The sequence below is a fragment of the Bombina bombina genome, chromosome 7 (genome assembly GCF_027579735.1).
Source record: "Bombina bombina isolate aBomBom1 chromosome 7, aBomBom1.pri, whole genome shotgun sequence".
Classification (NCBI taxonomy): Eukaryota; Metazoa; Chordata; class Amphibia; order Anura; family Bombinatoridae; genus Bombina; species Bombina bombina.
In genome coordinates this window covers 438,239,731-438,258,633 of record NC_069505.1, presented here as the reverse complement: position 1 = coordinate 438,258,633, position 18,903 = coordinate 438,239,731, and the positions used below count along the sequence as shown (strand labels likewise).

General features: G+C 38.1%; 1 protein-coding gene across 1 annotated transcript in view; it reads left to right on the top strand.

Annotated features, from left to right (window-relative positions):
* LOC128666644 (cytochrome P450 2D15) overlaps positions 1–18,903 on the top strand; it is a 236,422-nt gene that overhangs the window by 103,442 nt on the left and 114,077 nt on the right. The window contains exons 3-4 of the mRNA XM_053721351.1: positions 9,711–9,882; positions 10,008–10,160. Coding sequence (XP_053577326.1) covers positions 9,711–9,882; positions 10,008–10,160 — 325 coding nt within the window. The remainder of the gene's footprint in view (positions 1–9,710; positions 9,883–10,007; positions 10,161–18,903) is intronic.

Sequence of the window (18,903 nt, the reverse complement as noted above, 5' to 3'; positions counted from 1 at the left end):
ACTAGTGTGTTCTGTAATACAAGGGGGTTACTACTGTGTTCTGCAATACAAGGGGGTCACTAGTGTGTTCTGTAACACAAGGAGGTCACTAGTGTGTTCTGTAATACAAGGGTTGGTCACTAGTGTGCTCTGTAATACAAGGGGGTCACTAGAGTGTTCTTTAATACAGGGGGTCACTAGTGTGTTCTGTAATACAAGGGGGTCACTAGTGTGTATTTTAATACAGCAAGGGTAGTGACTAGTGTGTTCTGTTATACAAGGGCGGTCACTAGTATAATACAAGGGGGTCACTAGTGTGTTCTTTAATACAACAAGGGTAGTGACTAGTCTGTTCTGTAATACAAGGGCAGTCACTAGTGCATTCTGTTATACAAGGGCAGTCACTAGTGTGTTCTTTAATACAAGGGTAGTCACTAGTGTTTTCTGTAATACAACAAGGGGGTCACTAGTGTGTTCTGTAATACAAGGGCTGTCACTAGTGTGTTCTTTAATACAACATGGGCAGTGACTAGTGTGTTCTGTAATACAAGGGGGTCACTAGTGTGTTCTGTAATACAACAAGGATAGTGACTAGTGTGTTCTGTAATAAGAGGGGGTCACTAGTGTGTTCTGTAATACAACAAGGGTAGTGACTAGTGTGTTCTGTAAAATGAGGGGGTCACGAGTGTGTTCTGTAATACAATAAGGGTAGTGACTAGTGTGTTCTGTAATACAAGGGCAGTCACTAGTGTGTTCTGTAATACAACAATGGTAGTGACTAGTGTGTCCTGTTATACAAGGGCGATGACTAGTGTGTTCTGTAATACAACAAGGGGGTCACTAGTGTGTTCTGTAATACAACAAGGGGGTCACTAGTGTGTTCTGTAATACAAGGGGGTCACTAGTGTGTTCTGTAACACAAGGAGGTCACTAGTGTGTTCTGTAATACAAGGGTTGGTCATTAGTGTGCTCTGTAATACAAGGGGGTCACTAGAGTGTTCTTTAATACAGGGGGTCACTAGTGTGTTCTGTAATACAAGGGGGTCACTAGTGTGTATTTTAATACAGCAAGGGTAGTGACTAGTGTGTTCTGTTATACAAGGGCGGTCACTAGTATAATACAAGGGGGTCACTAGTGTGTTCTTTAATACAACAAGGGTAGTGACTAGTCTGTTCTGTAATACAAGGGCGGTCACTAGTGCATTCTGTTATACAAGGGCAGTCACTAGTGTGTTCTGTAATACAAGGGCGGTCACTAATGTGTTCTTTAATACAAGGGCAGTCACTAGTGTTTTCTGTAATACAACAAGGGGGTCACTAGTGTGTTCTGTAATACAAGGGCGGTCACTAGTGTGTTCTTTAATACAAGGGCAGTCACTAGTGTGTTCTGTAATACAAGGGGGTTACTACTCTGTTCTGCAATACAAGGGGGGTCACTAGTGTGTTCTGTAACACAAGGGGGTCACTAGTGTGTTCTGTAACACAAGGAGGTCACTAGTGTGTTCTGTAATACAAGGGTTGGTAACTAGTGTGTTCTTTAATACAAGGGTAGTCACTAGTGTTTTCTGTAATACAACAAGGGGGTCACTAGTGTGTTCTGTAATACAAGGGCTGTCACTAGTGTGTTCTTTAATACAACATGGGCAGTGACTAGTGTGTTCTGTAATACAAGGGGGTCACTAGTGTGTTCTGTAATACAACAAGGATAGTGACTAGTGTGTTCTGTAATACGAGGGGGTCACTAGTGTGTTCTGTAATACAACAAGGGTAGTGACTAGTGTGTTCTGTAATACGAGGGGGTCACTAGTGTGTTCTGTAATACAACAATGGTAGTGACTAGTGTGTCCTGTTATACAAGGGCGATGACTAGTGTGTTCTGTAATACAACAAGGGGTTCACTAGTGTGTTCTGTAATACAAGGGGGTTACTACTGTGTTCTGCAATACAAGTGGGTCACTAGAGTGCTCTTTAATACAGGGGGTCACTAGTGTGTTCTGTAATACAAGGGGGTCACTAGTGTGTACTTTAATACAGCAAGGGCAGTGACTAGTGTGTTCTGTTATACAAGGGCGGTCACTAGTATAATACAAGGGGGTCACTAGTGTGTTCTTTAATACAGCAAGGGTAGTGACTAGTCTGTTCTGTAATACAAGGGCGGTCACTAGTGCATTCTGTTATACAAGGGTGGTCACTAGTGTGTTCTGTAATACAAAGGCGGTCACTAGTGTGTTCTTTAATACAAGGGCAGTCACTAGTGTTTTCTATAATACAACAAGGGGGTCACTAGTGTGTTCTGTAATACAAGGGCGGTCACTAGTGTGTTCTTTAATACAAGGGCAGTCACTAGTGTGTTCTGTAATACAAGGGGGTTACTACTCTGTTCTGCAATACAAGGGCGGTCACTAGTGTGTTCTTTAATACAAGGGCGGTCACTAGTGTGTTCTGCAATACAAGGGCTGTCACTAGTGTGTTTTTTAATACAACATGGGCAGTGACTAGTGTGTTCTGTAATACAAGGGGGTCACTAGTGTGTTCTGTAATACAACAAGGATAGTGACTAGTGTGTTCTGTAATAAGAGGGGGTCACTAGTGTGTTCTGTAATACAACAAGGGTAGTGACTAGTGTGTTCTGTAAAACGAGGGGGTCACTAGTGTGTTCTGTAATACAATAAGGGTAGTGACTAGTGTGTTCTGTAATACAAGGGCAGTCACTAGTGTGTTCTGTAATACAACAATGGTAGTGACTAGTGTGTCCTGTTATACAAGGGCGATGACTAGCGTGTTCTGTAATACAACAAGGGGGTCACTAGTGTGTTCTGTAATACAAGGGGGTTACTACTGTGTTCTGCAATACAAGGGGGTCACTAGTGTGTTCTGTAACACAAGGGGGTCACTAGGGTGTTCTGTAATACAAGGGTTGGTCACTAGTGTGCTCTGTAATACAAGGGGGTCACTAGAGTGTTCTTTAATACAGGGGGTCACTAGTGTGTTCTGTAATACAAGGGGGTCACTAGTGTGTATTTTAATACAGCAAGGGTAGTGACTAGTGTGTTCTGTTATACAAGGGCGGTCACTAGTATAATACAAGGGGGTCACTAGTGTGTTCTTTAATACAACAAAGGTTATTGACTAGTCTGTTCTGTAATACAAGGGCAGTCACTAGTGCATTCTGTTATACAAGGGCAGTCACTAGTGTGTTCTTTAATACAAGGGTAGTCACTAGTGTTTTCTGTAATACAACAAGGGGGTCACTAGTGTGTTCTGTAATACAAGGGCTGTCACTAGTGTGTTCTTTAATACAACATGGGCAGTGACTAGTGTGTTCTGTAATACAAGGGGGTCACTAGTGTGTTCTGTAATACAACAAGGATAGTGACTAGTGTGTTCTGTAATAAGAGGGGGTCACTAGTGTGTTCTGTAATACAACAAGGGTAGTGACTAGTGTGTTCTGTAAAATGAGGGGGTCACGAGTGTGTTCTGTAATACAATAAGGGTAGTGACTAGTGTGTTCTGTAATACAAGGGCAGTCACTAGTGTGTTCTGTAATACAACAATGGTAGTGACTAGTGTGTCCTGTTATACAAGGGCGATGACTAGTGTGTTCTGTAATACAACAAGGGGGTCACTAGTGTGTTCTGTAATACAAGGGGGTCACTAGTGTGTTCTGTAACACAAGGAGGTCACTAGTGTGTTCTGTAATACAAGGGTTGGTCATTAGTGTGCTCTGTAATACAAGGGGGTCACTAGAGTGTTCTTTAATACAGGGGGTCACTAGTGTGTTCTGTAATACAAGGGGGTCACTAGTGTGTATTTTAATACAGCAAGGGTAGTGACTAGTGTGTTCTGTTATACAAGGGCGGTCACTAGTATAATACAAGGGGGTCACTAGTGTGTTCTTTAATACAACAAGGGTAGTGACTAGTCTGTTCTGTAATACAAGGGCGGTCACTAGTGCATTCTGTTATACAAGGGCAGTCACTAGTGTGTTCTGTAATACAAGGGCGGTCACTAGTGTGTTCTTTAATACAAGGGCAGTCACTAGTGTTTTCTGTAATACAACAAGGGGGTCACTAGTGTGTTCTGTAATACAAGGGCGGTCACTAGTGTGTTCTTTAATACAAGGGCAGTCACTAGTGTGTTCTGCAATACAAGGGGGTTACTACTCTGTTCTGCAATACAAGGGGGGTCACTAGTGTGTTCTGTAACACAAGGGGGTCACTAGTGTGTTCTGTAATACAAGGGTTGGTAACTAGTGTGTTCTTTAATACAAGGGTAGTCACTAGTGTTTTCTGTAATACAACAAGGGGGTCACTAGTGTGTTCTGTAATACAAGGGCTGTCACTAGTGTGTTCTTTAATACAACATGGGCAGTGACTAGTGTGTTCTGTAATACAAGGGGGTCACTAGTGTGTTCTGTAATACAACAAGGATAGTGACTAGTGTGTTCTGTAATACGAGGGGGTCACTAGTGTGTTCTGTAATACAACAAGGGTAGTGACTAGTGTGTTCTGTAATACGAGGGGGTCACTAGTGTGTTCTGTAATACAATAAGGGTAGTGACTAGTGTGTTCTGTAATACAAGGGCAGTCACTAGTGTGTTCTGTAATACAACAATGGTAGTGACTAGTGTGTCCTGTTATACAAGGGCGATGACTAGTGTGTTCTGTAATACAACAAGGGGTTCACTAGTGTGTTCTGTAATACAAGGGGGTTACTACTGTGTTCTGCAATACAAGTGGGTCACTAGAGTGCTCTTTAATACAGGGGGTCACTAGTGTGTTCTGTAATACAAGGGGGTCACTAGTGTGTACTTTAATACAGCAAGGGCAGTGACTAGTGTGTTCTGTTATACAAGGGCGGTCACTAGTATAATACAAGGGGGTCACTAGTGTGTTCTTTAATACAGCAAGGGTAGTGACTAGTCTGTTCTGTAATACAAGGGCGGTCACTAGTGCATTCTGTTATACAAGGGTGGTCACTAGTGTGTTCTGTAATACAAAGGCGGTCACTAGTGTGTTCTTTAATACAAGGGCAGTCACTAGTGTTTTCTATAATACAACAAGGGGGTCACTAGTGTGTTCTGTAATACAAGGGCGGTCACTAGTGTGTTCTTTAATACAAGGGCAGTCACTAGTGTGTTCTGTAATACAAGGGGGTTACTACTCTGTTCTGCAATACAAGGGGGGTCACTAGTGTGTACTTTAATAAAGCAAGGGTAGTGACTAGTGTGTTCTGTAATACAAGGGCAGTCACTAGTGTGTTCTGTAATGCAACAATGGTAGTGACTAGTGTGTTCTGTTATACAAGAGCGGTCACTGATGTGTACTTTAATACAACAAGGGTAGTGACTAGTGTGTTCTGTAATACATGGGCAGTCACTAGTGTGTTCTGTAATGCAACAATGGTAGTGACTAGTGTGTTCTGTTATACAAGGGCGATCACTAGTGTGTTCTGTAATACAACAAGGGGGTCACTAGTGTGTTCTGTAATACAAGGTGGTTACTACTCTGTTCTGCAATACAAGGGGGGTCACTAGTGTGTTCTGTAACACAAGGGGGTCACTAGTGTGTTCTGTAATACATAGGTTGGTCACTAGTGTGTTCTGTAATACAAGGGGGTCACTAGTGTGTTCTGTAATACATTGGGTTCACTATTGTGTTCTGTAAGACAACAAGGGGGTCACTAGTATGTTCTGTAATACAACAAGGGGGTCACTAGTGTGTTCTGTAATACAAGGATTGGTCACTAGTGTGTTCTGTAATACAAGGGGCTCACTAGTGTGTTCTGTAATACAAGGGGGTCACTAGTGTGTTCTGTAAGACAACAAGGGGGTCACTAGTATGTTCTGTAATACAACAAGGGGGTTACTAGTGTGTTCTGTAATACAAGGGCAGTCACTAGTTTGTTCTGTAATACAACAAGGGTAGTGACTAGTGTGTTCTGTAATACAACAAGGGGGTCACTAGTGTGTTCTGTAATACAAGGTTTGTCACTAGTGTGTTCTGTAATACAACAAGGGTAGTGACTAGTGTGTTCTGTAATACGAGGGGGTCACTAGTGTGTTCTCTAATACAATAAGGGTAGTGACTAGTGTGTTCTGTAATACAAGGGCAGTCACTAGTGTGTTCTGTAATACAACAATGATAGTGACTAGTGTGTCCTGTTATACAAGGGCGATGACTAGTGTGTTCTGTAATACAACAAGGGGGTCACTAGTGTGTTCTGTAATACAAGGGGGTTACTACTGTGTTCTGCAATACAAGGGGGTCACTAGTGTGTTTTGTAACACAAGGGGGTCACTAGTGTGTTCTGTAATACAAGGGTGGTCACTAGTACAGTCAGTAACACAAGGGCGGTCACTCGTACAGTCAGTTACACAAGGGCAGTCACTAGTACAGTCAGTTACACAAGGGCAGTCACTAGTACAGTCAGTAGTACAAGGGCAGTCACTGGTACAGTCAGTAGCACAAGGGCGGTCACTAGTACAGTCAGTAACACAAAGGCAGTCACTAGTACAGTCAGTAGCACAAGGGCTGTCACTAGTACAGTCAGTAGCACAAGGGCAGTCACTAGTACATTCAGTAGCACATGGACGGTAACTAGTAAAGTCAGTAGCACAAGAGCAGTCACTAGTACAGTCAGTAGTACAGTCAGTAACACAAGGGTGGTCACTAGTATAGTCAGTAGCACAAAGGCAGTCACTAGTACAGTCAGTAACACAAGAACAGTCACTAGTACAGTCAGTAGCACAAGGGTGGTCGCTAGTACAGTCAGTAACACAAGGGCTGTCACTGGTACAGTTAGTAACACAAGGGCAGTCACTAGTACAGTCAGTAGCACAAGGGCAGTCACTAGTACAGTCAGTAGCACAAGGGCAGTCACTAGTATAGTCAGTAACACAAGGGCAGTCACTAGTACAGTCAGTAGCACAAGGGCAGTCACTAGTACAGTCAGTAGCACAAGGGCAGTCACTAGTACAGTCAGTAGTACATGGACAGTCACTAGTAAAGTCAGTAGCACAAGGGCAGTCACTAGTACAGTCAGTAGCACAAAGGTAGTCACTAGTACAGTCAGTAACACAAGGGCAGTCACTAGTACAGTCAGTAACACAAGGGCAGTCACTACTACAGTCAGTAGCACAAGGGCAGTCACTAGTACAGTCAGTAGCACAAGGGGAATCACTAGTACATTCAGTAGCACATGGACCATTACTAGTACAGTCAGTAACACAAGGGCAGCCACTAGTACAGTCAGTAGCACAAAGGCAGTCACTAGTACAGTCAGTAACACAAGGGTGGTTACTGGTACAGTCAGTAGCACAAGGGCAGTCACTAGTACAGTCAGTAGCACAAGGGCAGTCACTAGTACAGTCAGTAGTACATGGACAGTCACTAGTAAAGTCAGTAGCACAAGGGCAGTCACTAGTACAGTCAGTAGCACAAAGGTAGTCACTAGTACAGTCAGTAACACAAGGGCAGTCACTAGTACAGTCAGTAGCACAATGTAGTCACTAGTACAGTCAGTAACACAAGGGCAGTCACTAGTACAGTCAGTAGCACAAGGGCAGTCACTAGTACAGTCAGTAGCACAAGGGGAATCACTAGTACATTCAGTAGCACATGGACCATTACTAGTACAGTCAGTAACACAAGGGCAGCCACTAGTACAGTCAGTAGCACAAAGGCAGTCACTAGTACAGTCAGTAACACAAGGGCGGTTACTGGTACAGTCAGTAACACAAGGGCAGTCACTAGTACAGTCAGTAACACAAGGGCGGTCACTAGTACATTCAGTAACACAAGGGCGGTCACTAGTACAGTCAGTTACACAAGGGCAGTCACTAGTACAGTCAGTAGTACAAGGGCAGTCACTGGTACAGTCAGTAGCACAAGGGCGGTCACTAGTACAGTCAGTAACACAAAGGCAGTCACTAGTACAGTCAGTAGCACAAGGGCAGTCACTAGTACAGTCAGTAGCACATGGACGGTAACTAGTAAAGTCAGTAGCACAAGAGCAGTCACTAGTACAGTCAGTAGTACAGTCAGTAACACAAGGGTGGTCACTAGTACAGTCAGTAGCACAAAGGCAGTCACTAGTACAGTCAGTAACACAAGAGCAGTCACTAGTACAGTCAGTAGCACAAGGGCGGTCACTAGTACAGTCAGTAACACAAGGGCTGTCACTGGTACAGTTAGTAACACAAGGGCAGTCACTAGTACAGTCAGTAGCACAAGGGCAGTCACTAGTACAGTCAGTAGCACAAGGGCAGTCACTAGTATAGTCAGTAACACAAGGGCAGTCACTAGTACAGTCAGTAGCACAAGGGCAGTCACTAGTACAGTCAGTAGCACAAGGGCAGTCACTAGTACAGTCAGTAGCACATGGACAGTCACTAGTAAAGTCAGTAGCACAAGGGCAGTCACTAGTACAGTCAGTAGCACAAAGGTAGTCACTAGTACAGTCAGTAACACAAGGGCAGTCACTAGTACAGTCAGTAGCACAAGGGCAGTCACTAGTACAGTCAGTAGCACAAGGGGAATCACTAGTACATTCAGTAGCACATGGACCATTACTAGTAAAGTCAGTAACACAAGGGCAGTCACTAGTACAGTCAGTAGCACAAGGACAGTCACTAGTACAGTCAGTAACACAAGGGCAGTTACTAGTACAGTCAGTAGCACAAGGGCGGTCACTAGTACATTCAATAGCATAAGGGCGGTCACTAGTACAGTCAGTAGCACAAGGGCAGTCACTAGTACAGTCAGTAGCACAAGGGCAGTCACTAGTAAAGTCAGTAGCACAAGGGCAGTCACTAGTACAGTCAGTAGCACAATGTAGTCACTAGTACAGTCAGTAACACAAGGGCAGTCACTAGTACAGTCAGTAGCACAAGGGCAGTCACTAGTACAGTCAGTAGCACAAGGGGAATCACTAGTACATTTAGTAGCACATGGACCATTACTAGTACAGTCAGTAACACAAGGGCAGTTACTAGTACAGTCAGTAGCACAAGGACAGTCACTAGTACAGTCAGTAACACAAGGGAAGTCACTAGTACAGTCAGTAGCACAAGGGCGGTCACTAGTACATTCAGTAGCATAAGGGCGGTCACTAGTACAGTCAGTAGCACAATGGCCGTCACTAGTACAGTCAGTAGCACAAGGGCAGTCACTAGTACAGTCAGTAGCACAAGTACGGTCACTAGTACAGTAAGTAGCACAAGGACAGTCAGTAGCACAAGGATGGTCACTAGTACAGTCAGTAACACAAGGGCAGTCACTAGTACAGTCAGTAACACAAAGGCAGTCACTAATACAGTCAGTAAAACAAGGGCAGTCACTAGTACAGTCAGTAGCACAAGGGCAGTCACTAGTACAGTCAGTAGCACAAGGTCGGTCACTAGTAAAGTCAGTAGCACAAGGGCAGTCACTAGTACAGTCAGTAGCACAAGGGCAGTCACAAGTACAGTCAGTAGCACAAGGACGGTCACTAGTAAAGTCAGTAGCACAAGGGCAGTCACTAGTACAGTCAGTAGCACAAGGGCAGTCACTAGTAAAGTCAGTAGCACAAGGGCAGTCACTAGTACAGTCAGTAGCACAAAGGCAGTCACTAGTAAAGTCAGTAGAGAAGTTTAGGCCTGGCAGTACCATTGAAGGCTGAGAAGATAAACCAGTGTGTAGCAGCCGTTGACTGTACAGTATTTATATCCTCTTGTTTGTTTGTCCCTTTAGATGAGTAAGAAGTTTGGGGATGTGTACAGCCTGCAGTACTTCTGGAAGAACTTGGTCATATTAAATGGTTTCCAAACCATGAAGGAAGCTCTGATCCAAAAATCTGAGGACATCGCTGACCGGCCAAGTTTTCCCATCTATGAACATCTTGGATATACAGGTGATTCCAAAGGTGAGTGACATTTCCAAGTCAAGGCCACCACAGTGTATCAAATAGATGCCAACCCCTGGAACTTGTTACATGTAATTAAAACTAAGCGCAAATCAGGAAATGGCTGAATGTTGTGTCCTTCTCAGGTCTTCTGATAGTCAAGTACGGCAAATCCTGGAAGGAGCAGAGAAGATTTACGCTGACTACACTCAGAAATTTTGGAATGGGCAAAAATTCCCTGGAGGACAGAGTCACAGAAGAAGCACAATATCTGTGCACTGAGTTCCAGGCTAAGAAAGGTCAGTGTTTATACAGCAGTCTCTTGTGTGTCTACCTGACAGTTAAGACAACTCGCATCTCAGACCACAACGTTGTTGTAAACATATAAATCACCAGGTTCTGTTCCTATCTCACTTGCTGTGCCACAAACCGAAAGGTAAAGTATTTCCAAAAAAGGCAAAACAACCTTAATCCACAATTCAAGTGGTACAATATGGCGGCTTTAGTTATAAAAAGTGCCCACAGCTGAACCTTCTAGATTAACAGCAGAATTCAAAATTAATAATTTAAGAACCACACGAGAACCACGTAAAACATGGATACTGGATATTTCAATTTTAGCAATAAGGCAGAAATATCACACTTATGAAGTAGCATCCATGACATGTCCTGAGATATTTATATAATAACAAAAAAAACTCCACGGGCCATGAAATATTACTACCACAGGTAACAGTATTGTTAGTATTAGTATAGTAATGGTATTGTTAGTATTAGTATAGTAATAGTATTGTTAGTATTAGTATAGTGATGGTATTGTTAGTATTAGTATAGTAATGGTATTGTTAGTATTAGTATAGTGATGATATTGTTAGTATTAGTATAGTGATAGTATTGTTAGTATTAGTATAGTAATAGTATTGTTAGTTTTAGTGATGGTACTGTTAGTATTAGTATAGTAATGGTATTGTTAGTATTAGTATAGTGATGATATTGTTAGTATTAGTATAGTGATGGTATTGCTAGTATTAGTATAGTGATGGTATTGTTAGTATTAGTATAGTAATCGGATTGTTAGTATTAGTATAGTAATTATATTGTTAGTATTGGTATAGTAATGGTATTGTTAGTATTAGTATAGTGATGATATTATTAGTATTAGTATAGTGATTATATTGTTAGCATCAGTATAATGATGGTATTGTTAGTATTATCATAGTAATGGTATTGTTAGTATTAGTATAGTGATGATATTGCTAGTATTGGTATAGTGATGGTATTGTTAGTATAGTAATAGTATTGTTAGTATTATTATAGTAATGGTAATGTTAGTATTAGTATAGTAATATTATTGTTAGTATTAGTATAGTGATAGTATTGTTAGTATTAGTAAAGTGATGGTATTGTTAGTATAGTAATAGTATTGTTAGTATTAGTATAATGATGGTATTGTTAGTATTAGTATAGTAATAGTATTGTTAGTATTAGTATAGTGATGGTATTGTTCGTATAGGTATAGTGATTTTATTATTAGTATTAGTATAGTGATGGTATTGTTAGTATTAGTATAGTAATGGTATTTTTAATGTTAGTATAATGATAGTAAAGTTAATATTAGTATAGTAATGATAGTATTTGTATTAGTATAGTAATAGTATTGTTAGTATTAGTATAGTGATGGTATTGTTAGTATTAGTATAGTAATGGTATTGTTAATATTAGTATAGTGATGGTATTGCTAGTATTAGTATAGTAATGGTATTATTAGTATTAGTATAGTAATGGTATTGTTAGTATTAGTATAGTGATGGTATTGTTAGTATTAGTATAGTAATGATATTGTTAGTATTAGTATAATGATGGTATTGTTCGTATTAGTATAGTGATGGTATTTTTAGTATTAGTATAGTAATGTTATTGTTAGCATTAGTATAGTAATAGTATTGGTATAGTATTTGTATTGTTAGTATTAGTATAATAATGGTATTGTTAGTATTAGTATAGTGATGGCATTGTTAGTATTAGTATAGTAATGGCATTGTTAGTATTAGTATAGTAATGGCATTGTTAGTATTAGTATAGTAATGACATTATTAGTATTAGTACAACAATGGTATTGTTAGTAATAGTATAATGATGGTATTGTTAGTATTAGTATAGTAATTGCATTGTTAGTATTAGTATGGTAATGGCATTGTTTGTATTAGTATAGTAATGGTATTGTTAGTATTAGTATAATGATGGTATTGTTAGTATTAGTATAGTAAATGTATTGTTAGTATTAATATAGTAATGGCATTGTTAGTATTAGTATAGTAATAGTATTGTTAGTATTAGTATAGTAATGGTATTGTTAGTATTAGTATAATGATGGTATTGTTAGTATTAGTATAATGATGGTATTGTTAGTATTAGTATAGTAATTACATTGTTAGTATTAGTATAGTAATGGTATTGTAAGTATTAGTATAGTAAAGGTATTATTAGTATTAGTATAGTAATGGCAGTGTTAGTATTAGTATAATGATAGTATTGTTAGTATTAGTATAGTGATGGTATTGTTAGAATTAGTATAGTAATGGTATTGTAAATATTAGTATAGTAATGGTATTGTTAATATTAGTCTAATAATGGTATTGTTAGTATTAGTATAATGATTGTATTGTTAGTATTAGTATATTAATGGTATTGTTAGTATTAGTATAGTAATGCCATTGTTAGTATTAGTATAGTAATGGTATTGTTAGTATTAGTATAATGATGATATTGTTAGTATTAGTATAGTGATGGTATTGTTAGTATTAGTATAGTGATTGTATTGTTAGTATCAGTATACTGATGGTATTGTTAGTATTAATATAGTAATGGTATTGTTAGCATTAGTATAGTAATAATATTGTTAGTATTAGTATAGTAATGCTATTGTTAGTATTAGTATAGTGATGGTATTATTAGTATAATAATGGTATTGTTAGTATTAGTATAGTGATGGTATTGTTAGTATTAGTTTAATTACAGTTTTGTTAGTATTAGTATAATAATGGTATTCTTAGTATTAGTATAGTGATGGTATTGTTAGTATTAGTTTAGTAATGTTATTGTTAGCATTAGTATAGTAATGGTATTGTTAGTATTGGTAAAGTAATGGTATTGTTAGTATTAGTATAGTAATTGTATTGTTCATATTGGTAAAGTAATGGTAATGTTAGTATTAGTATAGTAATTGTATTGTTCATATTGGTAAAGTAATGGTAATGTTAGTATTAGTATACCGATAATATTGTTAGTTTTAGTATAGTGAGGGTATTGTTAGTATTAGTATAGTAATTGTATTGTTATTATTAGTATAGTAATGGTATTGTTAGTATTAGTATAGTGATGATAGTGTTTGTTTTAGTATATTATTGGTATTGTTAGTATTAATATAGTGATTATATTTTTAATATTAATATAGTAATGGTATTGTTAGTATTAGTATAGTGATGATATTGATAGTATAGTAATGGTATTGTTAGTATTAGTATAGTGAGGGTATTGTTAGTATTAGTATAGTAATAGTATGGTTAGTATTAGTATAGTGATGGTATTGTTAGTATTAGTATAGTGATGATATTGTTAGTTTTAGTATAGTAATGGTATTGTTAGTATTAATATAGTGATGATATTTTTAGTATAAGTATAGTAATGGTATTGTTAGTATTAGTATAGTGAGGGTATTGTTCGTATTAGTATAGTAGTAGTATGGTTAATATTAGTATAGTAATGGTATTGTTATACTGCACAGCATACTCATCAGTGTATAGATACTCACATCATTATACAGCACAGCATACTCATCAGTGTATAGATACTCACATCATTATACTGCACAGCAAACTCATCAGTGTATAAATACTCACATCATTATACTACACAGCAAACTCATCAGTGTATAAATACTCACATCATTATACTGCACAGCTAACTCATCAGTGTATAGATACTCACATCATTATATTGTACAGCATACCCATCAGTGTATAGATACTTACATCATTATACTGCACAGCATACTCATCAGTGTATAGATACTCACATCATTTTACTGCACAGCACACTCATCAGTGTATAGAAACTCACATCATTATACAGTGCAGCATACTCATCAGTGTATAGATACTCACACCATTATACAGTTCAGCAAACTCATTATCAGTGTATAGATACTCATATCATTATAATGTGCAGCATACTCATCAGTGTATAGATACTCACATCATTATACTGCACAGCAAACTCATCAGTGTATAGATACTCAGATTAATTATACAGTGCAGCATACTCATCAGTGTATAGATACTCACACCATTATACAGTGCAGCAAACTCAGTATCAGTATATAGATACTCATATCATTATACTGTGCAGCATACTCATCAGTGTATAGATACTCACATCATTATACTGCACACCATACTCATTAGTGTATAGATACTCACATCATTATACTGTGTAACATACTCATCAGTGTATAGATACTAACATCATTATACAGTGCAGCATACTTATCAGTGCATAGATACTCACATCATTATACATTGCAGCATACACATCAGTGTATAGATACTCACATTATTATACTGTACAGCATACTCATCAGTGTATAGATACTCACATCATTATACTGCACAGCACACTCATCAGTGTATAGATACTCACATCATTATACAGTGCAGCATACTCATCAGTTTATAGATACTCACATCATTATACATTGCAGCATACACATCAGTGTATAGATACTCACATCATTATACTGCACAGCATACTCAGCAGAGTATAGATACTCACATCATTATACTGCACAGCAAACTCATCAGTGTATAGATACTCACATCATTATACTGTACAGCACACTCAACAGTGTATAGCTACTCACATCATTATACTGCACAGCATACTCATTAGTGTATAGATACTCACATCATTATACATTGCAGCATACTCATCAGTGTATAGATACTCACAAAATTATACATTGCAGCATACTCATCAGTGTATAGATACTCTCATCATTATACTGCACAGCATACTCATCAGTGTATAGATACTCACATCATACTGCACAGCACGCTCATCAGTGCATAGATACTCACATCATTATACATTGCAGCATACACATCAGTGTATAGATACTCACATCATTATACAGCACAGCATACTCATCAGTGTATAGATACTCACATCATTTTACTGTACAGCATGCTCATCAGTGTATATCTACTCACATCATTATACTGCACAACATACTCATCAGTGTATAGATACTCACATCATTATACTGCACAGCATACTCATCAGTGTATAGATACTCACATCATTATACTGCACAGCATACTCATCAGTGTATAGATACTCACATCATTTTACTGCATAGCATACCTATCAGTGTATAGATACTCACATCATAACACTGTACAGCATACTCATCAGTGTATAGATAATCACATCATTATACATTGCAGCATACACATCAGTGTATAGATACTCACATCATTATACTGCACAGCATACTCATCAGTGTATAGATACTCACATCATTATACATTGCAGCATACACATCAGTGTATAGATACTCACATCATTATACAGCAAAGCATACTCATCAGTGTATAGATACTCACATCATTTTACTGTACAGCATATTCATCAGTGTATAGATACTCACATCATTAGACTGCACAGCATACTCCTCAGTGTATAGATACTCACATCATTATACTGCACAGCATACTCATCAGTGTATATATACTCACATCATTATACTGCACAGCATACTCATCAGTGTATAGATATTCACACCATTATACAGTGCAGCATGCTCATTATCAGTGTATAGATACATCATTATACTGCACAGCATTCTCGTCAGTGTATAGTAGATACTCACATCATTATACTGCACAGCATACTCATCAGTGTATAGATACTCACATCATTATACAGCACAGCATACTCATCAGTGTATATATACTCACATCATTATACTGTACAGCATACTCATCAGTGAATAGATACTCACATCATTATACTGCACAGCATACTCATCAGTGTATTGATACTCACATCATTAAAGTGTGCAGCATACACATCAGTGTATAGATACTCACATCATTATACTGCACAGCATACTCATCTGTCTATATATACTCACATCATTATACTGCACAGCATACTCATCAGTGTATAGATACTCACATCATTATACATTGCAGCATACTCATCAGTGTATAGATACTCACATCATTATACTGCACAGCATACACATCAGTGTATAGATACTCACATCCTTATACTGCACAGCATACTCATCAGTGTATATATACTCACATCATTATACTGTACAGCATACTCATTAGTGTATAGATACTCACATCATTATACAGCACAGCATACTCATCAGTGTATAGATACTCACATCATTATACAAAGCAGCATACTCATCAGTGTATAGATACTCACATCATTATACTGTACAGCATACTCATCAGTGTAAAGATAATCACATCATTATACAGCACAGCATACTCATCAGTGTATAGATACTCACATCATTATACTGCACAGCATTCTCGTCAGTGTATAGATACTCACATCATTATACTGCACAGCATACTCATCAGTGTATAGATACACACATCATTATACTGTACAGCACACTCATCAGTGTATAGATACTCACATCATTACACTGCACACCATACTCATCAGTGTATAGATACTCACATCATTATACTGCACAGCATACTCAGTGTATAGATACTCACATCATGATACAGTGCAGTGTACTCATCAGTGTATAGATACTCACATCATAATACTGTACAGCATACTCATCAGTGTATAGATACTCACATCATTATACAGCACAGCATACTCATCAGTGTATAGATACTCACATCATTATACTGCACAGCATACTCATCAGTGTATAGACACTCACATCATTATACTGCACAGCGTACTCATCAGTGTATAGATACACACATCATTATACTGTACAGCATACTCATCAGTGTATAGATACTCACATCATTATACTGCACAGCATACTCATCAGTGTATAGATACTCACATCATTATACAGCACAGCATACTCATCAGTGTATAGATACTCACATCATTATACTGCACAGCATACTCATCAGTGTATAGATTCTCACATCATTATACTGCACAGCATACTCAGTGTATAGATACTCACATCATTATACAGTGCAGTGTACTCATCGGTGTATAGATACTCACATCATTATACAGTACAGCATACTCAGTGTATAGATACTCACATCATGATACAGTGCAGTGTACTCATCAGTGTATAGATACTCACATCATTATACTGCACAGCATACTCATCAGTGTATAGATACTCACATCATTATACTGCACAGCACACTCATTATCAGTGTATAGATACTCACATCATTATACATTGCAGCATACACATCAGTGTATAGATACTCACATCATTATACTGTACAGCTCACTCATCAGTGTATAGATACTCACATCATTATACAGTGCAGCATACTCGTCAGTGTATAGATACTCACATCATGATACAGTGCAGTGTACTCATCAGTGTATAGATACTCACATCATAATACTGAACAGCATACTCATCAGTGTATAGATACTCACATCATTATACAGCACAGCATACTCATCAGTGTATAGATACTCACATCATTATACTGCAAAGCATACTCATCAGTGTATAGACACTCACATCATTATACTGCACAGCATACTCATCAGTGTATAGATACTCACATCATTATACAGTGCAGCATACTCATCAGTGTATAGATACTCACATCATGATACAGTGCAGTGTACTCATCAGTGTATAGATACACACATCATTATACTGTACAGCATACTCATCAGTGTATAGATACTCACATCATTATACTGCACAGCATACTCATCAGTGTATAGATACTCACACCATTATACAGCACAGCATATTCATCAGTGTATAGATAGTGATACTCACATCATTATACTGCACAGCTCACTCATCAGTGTATAGATACTCACATCATTATACAGTGCAGCATACTCATCAGTGTATAGATACTCACATCATGATACAGTGCAGTGTACTCATCAGTGTATAGATACTCACATCATAATACTGAACAGCATACTCATCAGTGTATAGATACTCACATCATTATACAGCACAGCATACTCATCAGTGTATAGATACTCACATCATTATACTGCAAAGCATACTCATCAGTGTATAGACACTCACATCATTATACTGCACAGCATACTCATCAGTGTATAGATACACACATCATTATACTGTACAGCATACTCATCAGTGTATAGATACTCACATCATTATACTGCACAGCATACTCATCAGTGTATAGATACTCACACCATTATACAGCACAGCATACTCATCAGTGTATAGATACTCACATCATTATACTGCACAGCATACTCATCAGTGTATAGATACTCATATCATTATACAGTACAGCATACTCAGTGTATAGATACTCACATCATGATACAGTGCAGTGTACTCATCAGTGTATAGATACTCACATCATTATACTGCACAATATATTCATCAGTGTATAGATACTCACATCATTATACTGCACAGCACACTCATTATCAGTGTATAGATACTCACATCATTATAAATTGCAGCATACACATCAGTGTATAGATACTCACATCATTATACTGTACAGCATATTCATCAGTGTATAGATACTCACATCATTATACTGCACAGAAAACTCATCAGTGTATAGATACTCAGATTAATTATACAGTGCAGCATACTCATCAGTGTATAGATACTCACACCATTATACAGTGCAGCAAACTCAGTATCAGTATATAGATACTCATATCATTATACTGTGCAGCATACTCATCAGTGTATAGATACTCACATCATTATACTGCACAGCATACTCATTAGTGTATAGATACTCACATCATTATACTGTGTAACATACTCATCAG